This window comes from Semicossyphus pulcher, unplaced genomic scaffold (genome assembly GCF_022749685.1).
Source record: "Semicossyphus pulcher isolate SPU_LCO1_2020_fin unplaced genomic scaffold, fSemPul1.0.p SCAF_13, whole genome shotgun sequence".
Lineage (NCBI taxonomy): Eukaryota > Metazoa > Chordata > Actinopteri > Labriformes > Labridae > Semicossyphus > Semicossyphus pulcher.
Genome location: NW_027211637.1, coordinates 10,148,335 through 10,163,689, shown reverse-complemented (window position 1 = coordinate 10,163,689; position 15,355 = coordinate 10,148,335). Strand labels below are relative to the sequence as shown.

Sequence of the window (15,355 nt, the reverse complement as noted above, 5' to 3'; positions counted from 1 at the left end):
GGTTTAATGTTGGATCTCTGTAAATAATATAACAAAGAATACGGTCTACACCTGCTTTATATTCTTAACCTAAGCACAATCACAGATACTTACCAAATTCTAAAAACGCTTCAAAGCCCAGTTTTCTCTCTGAATTTACCCTCAAATAGCTTTAAGGTAAGACAACACCTCCATATGTTTTGTCTATTATATACATTTAGTACAAGCTTCCTCCAAATCTACAATGAAGATAGGGTGCATGATTTTGGGTTGAGTCAACGGGGTGACATTGAAACTGAAGTCTCCACATTTATGACTGAACCATTCCATCAAACTAAAATATTCTAGATTTCTCATTTTATGCACATTTTCCCCGATTGTACCTTAACAATTGTATGTCCTTGCAAAGGTTTGGATCTGCACTACAATTAAAGATAAAGTTCTGTGAGTTGGGGCAACGTTCGTCTGCTCAGGTTCAGCGTGTAATGACTGACTCTCAGCAGGTCAGTGAGGTTGTACCAAAAGTAGCCACTGATGAAAAGACAGGATGGGTCACCTACAGGGAAAGCTGGGGAAAAACACATAACTATGTCAAAGTATATAAGAAGAAGCTAAAGACCCAGCTCTTTCAGGAACACCTCCGCACTTAATGATATTGATGTTATTGATGATGTAGTTTATGCTGACTAGGATTTCATGATGATGATGATGACTATACTGATCTTGTTGAAGTTGCTGATGATCAGTATTATTATAAAAAAAAAAAAAAAAAAAAAAAAAAAAAGAAGCCCTATACACTGCCTGTTGGCACCGGTGTCTGATCGCACTTGAAGCTGTTTTTTGGCACTTACTGACTTCGTTCCCTCTTGATCGTTGCTTGTGTTGTATTAACTCTCAGATGTACGTCGCTTTGGACAAAAGTATCTGCTTATTTAAATTGTAACATTGAAACATGTATTTCTGCACCTCTGCTTTCTATGACATTTGCAAGTGGAGTAGGTAAAGCTTACAACTGTTTCTACCCTGACAGATTTAAGCGAAGCAATAATACTGTAGTTAAGTGATCCTGGGGGCCAGGATAAGAGAAAAAGCGAGGATTGACCCAGCCTAGTTAGTGCATCCTGGTTTCATCTGTTTCACATAGGCCAAGCCAGGCTGAACAGGTGCAACTAGTAAGTGGCCTAAAAATAGCCGATACATTCACCAACCACTCTTAATAAAAACAGTCATACTTTAGGAATTACTTGGTGAAAGTTAATGTTACTCAGGAAATTTACTATCAAGATAAATTACAACCACTCATCCACAATGCTATAATATATTACAACCATGTAGCTATATATGTATATAATGCGCAATTTACCATTTTAGCAATGAAAGGGTGACTGCTTACTGAACTGATAACTGGCAGGCTAGCTGCACAGAATAAATCTCCATGGTAACTTATGTGTCACCGCTTTCATGAAACCGAGTCACGACTTAACTCAGCTAGGAAAGGTGGAAAATCCTGGCTTAATCCGCTATCTAGGTTTTGTGAAATAGCCCTCTGGTTTCAGAGCCTGTTGGGCTTGGCTTTGGTCTTGCTGAGAGGAGTTTGCATGTTGTCTCTATTTTTGCTCAGTTAACTTTGGATGCTCCAGTTTCCTCCCACCACAAAAATATTATTGTTAGAGCTGCTATTAGTCACAACTCTAATAACAACATGAACAAGATCTTTATCAAAATTCTTTGTTTGTTGTGTTTTATTTTAAAAAGAAAATATCTGTTGAAAATGTCTGTCTATTATAGACATGTGGCCCATTCCATGTGAGACAATATTACGTAATGTTGTTGGGCTGTATTGGAATCCAAATATACAGTCTACGTGTGTACTAATAAAGATGTATCTGATGTCTATAGTTGTGTCTTCTTCTACCCATCCATCCATCCATAGCAGCTTATGTCCTCATTTTGCTCACTTGCAAATACTATATCATGTGTAGGCGTAACCCTGAAATTAGCTGTTTCAGCTCTTGGATTGGTCAAAATGTCCTCGCTGTTTAAAATGTCCTAAAATGTCAACACAAGTGGGTTGTCACAAGTCAGTCCTCACAAATATTGCTAAGCCATATCTCACACACACACACACGCACACACACACACATGCATCTATGTAATCTCACATTGAGTCACTACGCCCTGCATACAGAGAGTGTGAAAGACACCACACTCACTCTGCATGTGAGGATCTCTCTCTCTCTCTCTCTCTCTAACTGGCTCGCTCTATCCTGCTGGCTCTCTCTCTCTCTCACACACACACACACACACACACACACACACACACACACACACACACACAGACACACGCACACAGACACACGCACACACACACACACCGAGAGAATAAGCAGAGCAGGGCAATTAGTAGTGGCATTGCTGTGGCTGCCAATGTTCTGAACCCAGCCTGTTTGCCCTGACAGCCAAGCAGATCATCTGTTCACATTCTGGCTTCATAGGACCTGCATGTGTGTAAGTGTGTGAACGTGTTAATGACTCAGAGCGAGGCAATATTTGCAAGTATATGTATAGCATGTACTACCATCACTTATTTCCTTGCCATGTGTGAGGTGTGTATTAAGTAGGTCTGACAAAAACCTTCATAAAAGTTCGTTTGGTTGTCGGTCAGTAGGTGTGTATGTCGAGGGAGAGACCGTGACATGGGGTCAGGCTCATCATGTTCCTCAAAGAAAGAATGAGACAGACAGGTGTGGTTTGAAAGGGAGGAGGATTAAGAGGGACATCGAGTGAAAAGATGTAGAGATTACTGGAATGCAATATTGAGAACAAAGGATGGAGGACTTGGGCGCACAAAAGAGGAAAATATTAGAGATGCATGAGGAAGGAGGAGGACAAAGTCAAAGTGTGAAGAATGGACGCGATCAATGCTGAGTGATAATTGTGTGTTTTGTGAACATAGGAATCGAGGACACACAAGACAATTTCTCATGAGTAATAAAAAAGAACAAGAAAACCAAGACAAAAAGAGGAAACAGGGGCAACATGATTTTACCAATGATTTAAATAGGTTATCTAAAGAGTACAGGAAGTTGAATGTTAGAGCCTTACAATAAGAGGACAATTCTTGAATATGATTTAAATCGTGGCTATTGTCTCTGTATTGATTTTATTTTTTAACAGCAAAAACAAGCACCCTTTCCTTGTTGTTGTTTCTCTCTGGCATGCAGAGAGCACATTAACCAACAATTTGTGTTTTCGAATTTTGCTGACTCACAGATTCAGTGTTAATTAATTCCACTCAGGAAATTTGCAGTTGCAAGTCAACTTTATAGCGACTTAAATCAACTGTTCCAGCTTTTTAAGACACCAAAATTAATCTGAGTTGTAATCAAAATAGCAGCTCTTGTGATTTGAAAATGAGAGACTTTCAAATTTCTATATAAGTGTAAGACAAATCCCTTGGGTGGGTCTTATAAGAAATATGTATGCATTTTAACCAACATATAATGGCTCTAATATAACTTGGCTTTAAAAGAGTCTGTTCTAAACATTAAACAAAAACGCAGATAATAAAACTTTAGGTCTGCTGTGGCTCAGTGGTAGAGTCGGTCATCTCTCAATCGGAAGGCTGGAGGTTCGATCCCTGACAGCTACAATCACGTGTCGAAGTGTCCTTAGGCAAGACACTGAACCCCAAATTGCTCCCATATTATATGAATGCATAGATCCTGATTGGAGAATGGCATTTAGGCCTTTGCCACTCATGTTTGAATGTGAGTGTGAAAGGGTGAATGTGGCATGTAGTGTACAAGTGCTATGAGTGGTCAGAAGAGTATAAAAGCGCTGTACTGTTTAAGTGCAGTCCATTTGCCATTTACCATATATGATTATTTACAAGTACAAATGTCTTCCAACATTATTTATACTTAATACACAAGTCATCGCTAAAATATTTCTAATTCCACAAATTAAAAGGGACAAAAGTAATAATGTCCCTTCTAATGTTTGCATTTTAGAGTGGTTATCAATGTGAGTTGGATATAACAAAAAGTGCAATAACACCTCCTCATCTTGTGAAACTCTTATCTCAGTGTTCCAAATGATCTGGCAGCCTTCAAAGCAATACTATAGTTTCCATTTAGATTAACCCAAGCTAGACTCCATGATTCTATGAATATCGGGCAGCAAACTGCTGTGAAGGACTTTCCACCCAATAATCACTAAGGTAGAAGTAAGGGGTTAAGCTGAAGCCTCCAAGATGTGATTATCAGAAAACATCAATGTAAATCCATAATAATTTCAAAGAAAACTATGTTTGCTTCCTTAAACAAAAATCAATCTATATGTGCAATAAATAACCCCAAGTCTATAATCCAGTTTAAAGTGCAGATAATTATAATTTAGTAAGAGCTCAGTAACTTTAAACATGGTGCTGTCATAGACGCAACAAGCCAGCCACTTTCTGAAATTTCTGCCCTTCTAGATCTGCCAAATACAGCTCTAAGTGCTATTATTGTGAAGTAGAAGCCCCTAGAAGCAACAACAGCTCTGCCAAAAAGTGAACGCAAACTCATAGAGCAGAGGCAACAAGAGTTGAAGCACGTAGCCTGTAAAGGTTGCTTATCATCTGTTGCATCAGTAAGTTCCAAACGGCATGTGGAAGGAACATCAGCATACAAACTGTGTGTTATGAGCTTCGAGAAACAGGCCAAGTAGCTGCACGCAACCCTTATATCACCGTGTACAATTCAAATGTGTTGGCTGGCGTTGTGTGTAGCACGCAACAACTGGACTCTATTTAATGCTCATACACTTTAAAATTTTGGTCTGACTTGCACCCATAAACTATATAAAAAGAGGTTCTGCTTAATGGACATAATAATAATAATATTATTAATATTTACCTCTTTACTTTCTAGTGTTAATATGAGGATTCTCACCTAACAGTTAAACACTGCTCAGGTATCTTAAATCCTATTCTTCATCTGATATGAGGAAAAAGCACTATCACTGTGTGAAAGAGAGCTGTAAAAACGTAGTCTGACTGAGCCATTACCAGCTGCCCAACAGTCCTCTGCCAGCAACTAACTGAAACATGGCCTAACCTTTTGCCCGCGGACTACAAGACCACCTGGGTCAACAGAGCATGAGCACGACCCTGAAACACGACCGCAGCCCGATGCGAGAAATCATCATCAAAGACAAACAGACTCAGCTGCTCTCCCAAATGTTGGCTATAAATACCACAGGATCCTTAGCATTCTCCACCACGGCAAACTGAGAGAGTCAGGGATCAATAATTTATGCGCGCAAGAGAAGTCAGATCCAACAAAGCCTACAGACAGAACGGGAGCGTAGGGTTTGTTTACAGAGCCATTTCAGAGAAGGATGCCATTGATTAATCAGCACTTGACAGGCATGTTGAGGAGGAAAGAAACAGTTTGCTGAACAGGAGAAATCATTTTAAGGATTGAAACAAGTGTATTTTTATAACGATATTTTTGAAATCATAGGAGACAGAGTGATTGAGATGGAGAAACTGTATTTGTGAATTTTGCAGCAACACTAGAGTCGTGATGAATTGCGGGGTGACTGCCAACAGCAGTGGCATGGCTTCACACACCATTTTCTGTTTCATTCCTTTATGCAAAATCCTGGATGTACATCAGATAAAAACCTATGCTGCGCACACTGAGCAGGCAGGGAACTAATGACTGATCTTTACCCCCTTGTTTACCTACTAACATGTGTGTATGAGAAAACATACCAATCACCCATAACATTATGACCACCTGCCTAATATAGTGAAGGTCCCCGTTTTCCGCCAATACAGCCCTGACCCTGACCCCTGAAGGTGTGCTGACATTAGCAGCAGATCCTTAAGTTCTATAAGTGACGAGGTGGGGCCCCCATGGATCGGTCTTGTTTGTCCAGCACAACCCACAGACGCTTAGTCGGATTGAGATCTGGGGAATTTGGAGGCCAAGTCAACACCTTGAACTTGTCGCCGTATTCCTCAAACTATTCCTGAACCATTTTTGTAGTGTGGCAGGGCTCATTATCTTGCTGAAAGAGGCCACTACCATTAGGAATTACAATTTCTATGAAGGGGTGTACTTGGTCTACAACAATGTTTAGGTAGGTAGTACGTGCCAAAGTAACATCAGCATGAATGGCAAGACCCGAGGTTTTCCTGCAGAACATTGCCCAAAGCATCACACTGCCTCCATTGGCTTGCCTTCTTCCCATAGGACCTCTTTGTACTATGCCTTCCCCAGGTCAGTGATGCACACGCACCCAGCCATCCATAGAATGTAAAAGAAAATGTGACTCCTCAGACCAGGCCACCTTCTTCCATTGCACCCTGGTCCAGTTCTGATGCACACGTGCCCATTCTCGGTGCTTTTGGCGGTGTACAGGAGTCAGCATGGGCACCCTGACTGGTCTGCAGCTAAGCAGCCCCATACGTAACAAACCGCCATGCGCTGTGTTCTGACACCTTTCTATCAGAACCAGCACCAACTTTTTCAGCAGATTGAGCTACAGTAGCTTTTCTGTTGGATCAAACCACACGGGCCAGCCTTCGCTTCCCACGGCCATCAATGAGCCTTGGCCAGCCACCGGTTTTTCTTCCTTGGACCACTTTTGGAAGGTACTGATCACTGCAGACCGGGAACACCTCGAAAGAGCAGCAGTTTTGGAGATGCTCTCACCCAGTTATCAAGCCATCCCAGTTTGGCCCTTGCCAGTGTCGCTCACATCGCTTGCCCACTTTTCTTGCTCCCAACTAGAGCCGACAATGGTGCCCACAGACAGTCATACCCTGTCCAGCATTATGTACGCACAGCCATGTGATCCAGCAGCAACAATAAGTAAATAAAGATTAACAGCCAACCTTTCTTTATGGTCGGCACACAGAACTTTAATAAACATAAGATCCTGTCTGTCTGGAGACAGAATAATTAATTAAGTTAAGCTGCTGTGCCTCGTGAGTAAACGTCTCTCTTGTTTCTGCTGGACAGTGGGATTGCTTTAATAGTTTTGACATCAATAAATCGGGTGCATTAAAACCAGACTTAGTAGTAGTCTCAGTGACTTCACCCATTGGTCTCTGAAGAAGCGTTTTGAAGCCCAAATTGCGCCGGCGCTGGGGGTCGCCATATTGGAAATGCCAGAGCCGGCTAATCCAGAGACAGGCAAAGAGGTGGGGTGCAACCGAGCTAAAGCCTATGGCTGAGCTCTTTGGGCGGGCCGCATGAATCAGCCAGCTATGGCTATGAAGCTAGGCTATATGCTCCTCAGCGTAGCTAGCGGTTATTAGCCATAGACTGTATAAATAATGAATGAGCTAGTTTGACCATGCCAGGAGAAGATTCTGTTTGTGACAGTGTCTGACTGCAGGTGTTTAACTATCAGACTAAAGAAGTTGTGGACTCGCTGCTCCCTCGCCCTGTGAGAGAGCGGCAAGCCGACACGTAACGGGTATGTAAAATAACTGATTTCTTCATTACTACGGTCCGCTGTAATCCCTCCGTGGAAAAGCCAACAACTCCTGACTCCTATTTACTGGCCAACAATTTAATACATTTTTGATAAACCCAGCCCTAGTCTTTGTAACAAGATAACAAATTATATTCACTTCCCCTGTCATTGGTAATAATGTTATGGCTGATCAGTGTATATATTGGACATTTACTGTAAGCGTAAAGCTGCTTTAGGTGATCTTTTGGGCCATCTGTGTTGTTGGAACACGCTGAAAACACAGCATCTGACATAGTGTCACCATAGCAAGCTGGCATATTTAAGCACTAGCAAGTATTTTTTTAAACATTCAAGAGACAGAGAAACTTTAGCAATAAATTGTAGATGTGTTTCTGAATATCATATTCCAATATTCACTTTGCTTGAACAGCAAATCTTGAGGAAAATAAGTGACTAATCAATCGGACATTTGACATTTCCTCACCAGGTTTTGTTTACCAGATGGATTTTTGAGTAATGACTTAAAAACAGACTGTACGTTTGGAGGGGTATATCCTTTCCAGTACCACCGTCTTCTAGTGTCATCCCCTAAGAGATGCCCAGTATGATCAGAGTTGTCTCTCGTTACCCACTGGGAGCTGCCCACTTACAGGCTTCCACCGCCCTCGCTGCGTAATCAGAATGAAGGTCGATTTGTAGAGTTCATGGGTGCAGTGCTCCCACAGCTCCGAGCCCCCGTTGGTTCAATTTAAAATGAGTCGACAATACAGACTGAGGCTCATTTTGGCCCAGTGAGCTAACGCTGAAACAGAGCTGATCTCTCTCCTCCTACTCTGCACTGCACTGTGTTAGTGTGTGTGTGTTTGTGCGTCCCTGGCCTCATCCTGAGAGAAAGCAGCATCCATCACAACTCCCCGTCTCCACTGGCACATTCACTCAGGCTGAGGGATGATGGTAACGCCCCGTAGCTCCGACACAGACACACAAAATACACACACTGCAACACATGCTGTTGGTATATGTTACATATGGTCGATGTGTGATATCTTACTAAGAATGGGATATGAGTCAGTCATCGTCGCCCACCTCAGATTTGAAGGATGGATGATTATGGTGCAGTTAAATTTATTATCATAGGATTGATCAGCACTATATCAGTTGCTCGTGGGAAGCCTGTAACTTACATCGATGCTAATGTGACATTTAATCTGATTTGATGCAGCTAGGCATGATTATTATCATCAGTGTTGCTTCTATTTCCCAGGTTTATGTGGTGATTTAGGGGTTCCTTGATTGACATGCAGATATTTTGTTGTCTTTCCCCAAGAAAAACATTTCCACCAGACACACACCCACTGATCTCCATTTTCCTTTGCAAAGCCAGCTGCATACATATTCAGTTAAACTCTGGCTCCAGGATATTTTGATAGACCCAATCTTTCGGGAATCTAATGCCAGGGAGTCAAAAGATTAAAAGAAACATCACGTTGTTGTCAAGAGATCTGGGAAAGATACGGCATTCTTCCTGACAGTTTATTTTATGTATAAGCCTGACTTGAAATTTCTGTTATCAAGGCAGACAGCATGACTGTGGATTAGTCAAGAGTAATGATCTTTGTCTAAAGAGTAGGGAAGTGGAGCCCAATTTATGTAAATGTAATAGCGAGAGACAACGACTTTATGAGATATTATGTCAGTTTGTTATGCTGTAAATAATCATGCTTGCATTTTTAAATGACAGACGTCTTAAATAGACAATCCTGCACTGACAGCAGGAGTTGGTTTCTTTTGAACTGGAATGTTAGTTCAAATGGAGGCTTAAAAGCTAGACTTGCTTTTAATAAAAAAGTTGTTGCTGAAAGTTGAAAAACCTTTTTGGCAGAGCACTAGCTGTTTCGGGTTTATGGTTTCGTCCCTGGTAGAATTGAGTAGGTGCAAGGTGTCTTACCCCAGGGCCTTGAGGTGATTCAGGAGGAGAAGCTGGTGGAATGTATTTTCGCCCTGGAACAGAAACAAAAAGAAAAAACAGCAGGCATTGGCTGTAAATGTAATGTATTCATCAGCATATGACTTTGTGCAATCAAATCCAGTTCAATGTTTAACAAGCTCTGTTAACCACAGTGCATGTGATGCTCTGCACTGTAAATTATATAGTGTGTTTAGACATTTGATGGATTATAAGCTTGTAAAGGGGAATGTGAGTTGACAGAAGGATGTCACCATCTCAGATTGCTTTCTTGTTGATTGGATTTGCAATCAGGTGGCATCCTGAGTTACCAAGAATACCTTGTAACAATGTTTACTAAATAACTTCGCGAAGTAAATAATTCCATTGAACGATTGCAACACCCAATTACTAACCATCAGTAACAAATCTATCCAATTTCACTCTGACCAGGAGGCAAAGATGGATTCAGATGTCACACTGCGTTTTAAGTCTAACAATGCTTCCTGTAGTTTTGGTTGGTAGCCATGGTAATACTGAATTGAAAGGCTTTACAGCATTGCTTTGTCCTCCTCTCCCACTCTTTCTCGCTCTCTGTGCTGGGCTTGACTGGCCTTTTGGAAATTGCTTCAGATGCCTAGGGGTGTCTTACTGTAGCGTCCATCTGTTCACAGAGCATGCACATAGAGTGGACACGATGCCGGACTGACTGGCTCCCCCTTACTGTGTTACATCTCGAACTGGTGGGAAATGTGTTTCAACTCATTAGCTGGACTGATGGCAATGGGCACTTTATTTGTGATCAATGAGAGGCTTTCCTGTCAGCTGAGCAAACTAGCAGATACATGAGAGGCGGATTCCCTCACCTTTACGTGCACAGTCTCCACCTTGTTTACCCTTTGAAGCAGAGGTTGATGAGTGATAGTCATGAAAACAACAATAAGGGATTCCAGGGCTGAGTTATTAACAACAGTGTAGGGACTTTCACCCCTCTGACTGGTATTCATGTCAAAGTCCATCATGAATAATTTCTGTGATGAGTTTCCATTCTGAAAACATGGAATTCAAACAGGGTCTTGTTTCTTTCTAAGACATTCAGTTTGTAAATAGACAGTGAGCTCTTTCCAAAAGAGTACATATACATGCATCAAAGGCATATCCTACGGAATCCCATATTTGTCTAAAAAAAGCTTTCTGCAAATGAGCGCAGCACATTTACAGGCATGTTCATGCGCCCACACACACACACAATTTTGGAAAAACAATGTCAAGGATGATTAAGGTGCTGAAATCAAAGAATGACAGAGATTCATTATAGCATTCTCCTCTAAACACTAGCCCAAATCATTCAGGCTTCTTTGTCGCTCCTCTGAGAACATGAGCACTGATTAAAATATCATTAATAGACTTTGGAAAAGGCCTTCTCTACACACCCATGAAGTAGGCCCTGATCAGCGCTATTCTTCTTTCCCAAAATAAGTTAACGGCATCATTAGCGGGAAAATCAGCAAAAGTACTACCGGGGTCCACTTAAGTTCTCTCCGCTGTCACTGGGATTGAGTGGCTGTGTGTAGTGTTTACTACACTTTAAATTAATTCACTGACAGGCACGGAGCAAATCAGCAGTTTGGGTTTCAATAAGAGATGCAGACAGTGGCACATCATTTATCTTTGGCTGTGAGCAGGATGTGGAATATTTAATCAGAACTTTGTTTCAGCGGGAGGCCTTTTTAAAGCTCTGGGTTTGAGGAGATATTTTCGGAGGGATATTGTGGAACGGTCATGCTTAATTGGGACCCGTGGAATAAAAAAGCCTCTGAAATTCAGCAGCATACACTGATAACCTCCTTAAAATCTGGAGGAAAAATAAAAGAGGACATGGTTTAGGTCTATTTTCTCTCTCCTAATCACTGCACTTATAGAAAGCAAAGAACAGCCAATATGCGTGGTGGCACAATTGGCTGATGTGTGATGCTAAAAAATGTTTTTTCAAATGCAAACTGAAGCTTTTCTGCTACAATAAACAGACTTTTACAAGAAAACACCACTGCCACTACTACTCATGTAATTGAGTCCAAGAGGGTATATTTAGAGGAACAAAGTTCATGGAGGCTTGGGGAGATTTGAGAATTAAAAAAGGCAGTGTGACTGTGCGTGGTAACACTTCAATACACAATCTGTTTTTCTAACCAATATAATTACATATATTTACACTAGGGAGGACTGGGGTTGTCCCACAGAGCTGGATTACGACATCAGCTGAATGAGTAAAATACAAAACCCTCTCAAATCTGAATTTATTTACAAGTTATTTAATCCAAAATTGTTAAACAAGTTTTTTCTCCAGACCCCTGTGGACCTGATGGGATGTTTTTATGAGATTATGACAACAGTAGCGTGTTTTTGTTTGTTTTTTTCCATTAGATGGAAAAGTAATCAAACAAAATGTTAGAAAAATCAACTGCAGTTCACCACTGGATAAAAAAACTCTCTGACTTTAGTTTATTTAATAACTATAACAATTATACTCATGTATACAACAAATGTTTTTTTGAATGACCTAAATAAAGAGCTAAGAACAGATTTAAGCTTACCCAGTATACTAGAGTATTCCAAAGGTTAAGAATGAATCTACATGCTCAAGCTGAATATTTTCTGCTACTAAATGTACTATAGTTGAACCTTATCTGAGAATATGTGCTAAATAAAAGGGATTAATTAAGCAAACAAAGAAACAAAGTAGTTACAGGCTGATACTTAACTCAATGTGTTAGTCCCTTTACACCAATGTACACTACAATTACTTCATAGGTTTGGTGATCATTCCTATTGCTAACAATGATTCCGATGTATTACCAGAACTAATTTCTAAGATCTCTGAACAGCCATGCTTCTGACCTGCCACTGTAGGTAAAGGTTGTTCAAGATCAAGGGGCCCTAATAGACAGGCATGGTATTCTCCTTACACTTTGAATTAACCATTTATCCCCCTTGGACCCCAATCATAAACCATGATAATCATGCCAAGAGCAGGTGGTGCAACAGAGATAACACAGCACAGGTGGGGACTGTATTATATGCAGATCACGGGTAAGTTTGTTGATTAAAACTGTAAAGACAAAGCACATACTTTCTGGTCCTTTAAATAACCTGCTATATACAGACAAGATTTGGGGGGGGGAACAGCTCATGTTAGCTTGCTCCCCTTCTTTTCCAACTCCTGACTTTGGCCTTAAAAAGCCAATATGTACATTGGTATTTACCTGGTGAAGGTGATGAAGCCGACCTTCGCTTCTCTTCCTCCTGCTTTGTCCTCAGAGACACCTTTGGGCTTAACTCTTTCTTCTCCAGAGTGGATGATAGCAAAAAATGAATTGTATCCTTCGCCTCTGAGATCTCCATGGGAAAAGACAACACACAAACAAAGATAAAATTACTGCCTTGCGATTATATGCCTCCATAGACCACTCCAGATGCAGTTTACATAGATCATTGTTTCCCACAGAATGACAATGTAAGTCAGACAGGGATGGGGGATATATTTGTATATTGAAAGTAGGCCTATATTAAGCAGGACAGGTAATAACAAAATAATGTTAAGGAGGGACATGACACCAAAAAACCTCTCTCTCTCTGTCTCTGCACAGCATGTAAATGGCAGTTGGCCCTTTTTGCGAGAACAGAACAAACAGGTACACAAGGGGTGGCGTGTAGGGTGATTGTCAACTCATCGATCACAATTAGGCATTGCTGAGATATCAAGGATGAGAATGGAACGGAGGTGAGGTCACAGTGACCTTGACCTTTGACCATCAAAATCTAATCAGTTAATCCTTGTGTCTGTCACATTAAAACATTCCCTCTAGTCTTTCCTGAGATATCAAGTTTAAAAGCCTTTCAACACCTCATCACTTCATCAATAAATTCTGTGAGACATTTGTGTGAAATAGGATCCTAATTAAAATATGAATTCTGGATTTTCTGAGAGAGATTGAAATACACAACCGGAATGAATGACACACTAGACAGATTAGTTATTATATTCAGTTATTTTCAAATTGTGTAAAATTTCAGTAAAGTGCAAAAAGGTCAGTGATTACAAGATGTCAACTGAGCGAATATTAATGCACAACACAATACCAAAAAACAATTTAGATAATATGAAACTTTTTGTCTTCAGGGAAACATCTGTGTGATGGCTGAAAGGTGCTGGAAACAGCAGCTTGTCTTGACACCTTTCAATGCTCACTTTACATTGTGTTCCTTTGACAGAGACGTCCCTCTGTGCTGTTGTGTTACCTGAGCTGTGCCTGCGGCTGAGAGTGTCACAGGGCTCTGAGTTTTGGCAGACATCTCTGTGCTGTAGACCATGACTCCATGAGGGTTTGGCTCTGCGCCTCCTTGCAGAACAAGCTTTATCTCTTCCCCCATCCATTCAGCCGGCTCCTGGAAGGGGCACCAAGCCCGCCAACGAAGGCACTGCAAGAAGGCGGCTCGGGATGTGGAGGTGGTAGACAGCTGTGTGATGGAGACAGTGACAACATAAGAAGACGTGCCGGCAATGACATGATAATTATTGTTTACATACATAACAACACTGATTAACCTTTTCATAACTCCACAGATAATAGTCTGTCGTGGAAGTAGCCTCCAAGCTCCCCTTGCTTTGTCAAAACAATCTTTTTTCCCATTAGTTTACATGAGAAAGTGTTATGATTTAGGAGAACATGAGTGTTAATGTGTATTTTTATTGAAAACAATTTTACAGACGGCCATTATGAGCAGTCATACTGAAGTTAACGTTGTGTGCATTGGGCTGCAGTAAGAGCAATACTTGCCATATAAAGAGTTTGGCACGTGAAGTCTTGTTTTATTGCATTTCTAAACCAAGAATACAATATAATTATTATTATCTCCTTTCACTGCATGAGAGCCAGCTTCAGTTTGTGGTGGCTTTAATTTGAACCTTAATTGTGCATGCAGTGTGCCATACAAAAATGCTCATCCAACCCACAGAACAGCAGCAATAACTCTGATTGGGGCTAGTGGCACAACCAAGGTTCTTATATCAGTGAAAAACTCGTGCTCCTTCTGTTGTCTTGTGTTTTTGCCCTTTTGAGGTTGAATGTAGGTAGGGGTGGCTGGAGCCATCTATCCTGATCTCTTTCACCTGTGCAGGTCGGGCCAGGTACAAAGGCCATCCCGCTCTATTATGTTGTCATCATTCACAAAAGAGTAAACTGCAAACGTTTTGGAGCTGCCTTTCAAGAGTACAGAGTCACTGTCTGATATTGGAAAGATAAAGTAGATTAAGTTTTTCTTCAAGCAATTACTTCTTGTAATCCATTTCATATGGAATCACGCTGATGCCATGCAGCATTAGAGATTCTGATGACAGGTGCTCAAAGCATGACGCAGCAGCAGTTTTCAGCTTAATGTAAACCTACCATAAGACAGTAGATTAGTGTTTAATCCTTTCCAAGGGTTTATTCAGACACTCGACAGAAATTATGCTTTATATTACTATCGTGCAACTTAAAATATCAATTAAAGCATTCACCATATTAACTAAATCAGAAAGACACTCAAAAATCATTTGAATGATAAAGAGGCTATGTAAAAAATTAGGTCAAAGCTTAGAAGATAATGAGCTTCATTGGGTCTGCATATTATCACAGCAGACATTCCTACATGGCCAATACATTGTGTCCCTAAACATTAGGTAACGCATATAGTTTAGGAGCAGCTTTGTTGTGTTTGAACATGATTTACAATCACACCCATTGCTCCCCTACTCCAGCCAACCAGGGGAAAAAAATCCTTTTGCTTTAAATCATCCACAGGGGACTGAGGTTTTGCTGAATCGATTAATAAGCCGGTCATTCTCAGACTATCGTAATCAATCATATGTAGTGCAGGGGAGAATACAAAAGGAGTGTGAAGGCCCACATT

The 15,355-nt window shown here is 40.9% G+C and overlaps 1 protein-coding gene across 1 annotated transcript in view; it reads right to left on the bottom strand.

Annotated features, from left to right (window-relative positions):
* The window catches only part of nphp4 (nephronophthisis 4), a 190,553-nt gene that overhangs the window by 71,886 nt on the left and 103,312 nt on the right, over window positions 1-15,355 (bottom strand). Inside the window, exons 9-11 of the mRNA XM_069659458.1 lie at window positions 13,703-13,921; window positions 12,667-12,799; window positions 9,407-9,459 (exon numbers count right to left, since the gene is read on the bottom strand). Coding sequence (XP_069515559.1) covers window positions 9,407-9,459; window positions 12,667-12,799; window positions 13,703-13,921 — 405 coding nt within the window. The remainder of the gene's footprint in view (window positions 1-9,406; window positions 9,460-12,666; window positions 12,800-13,702; window positions 13,922-15,355) is intronic.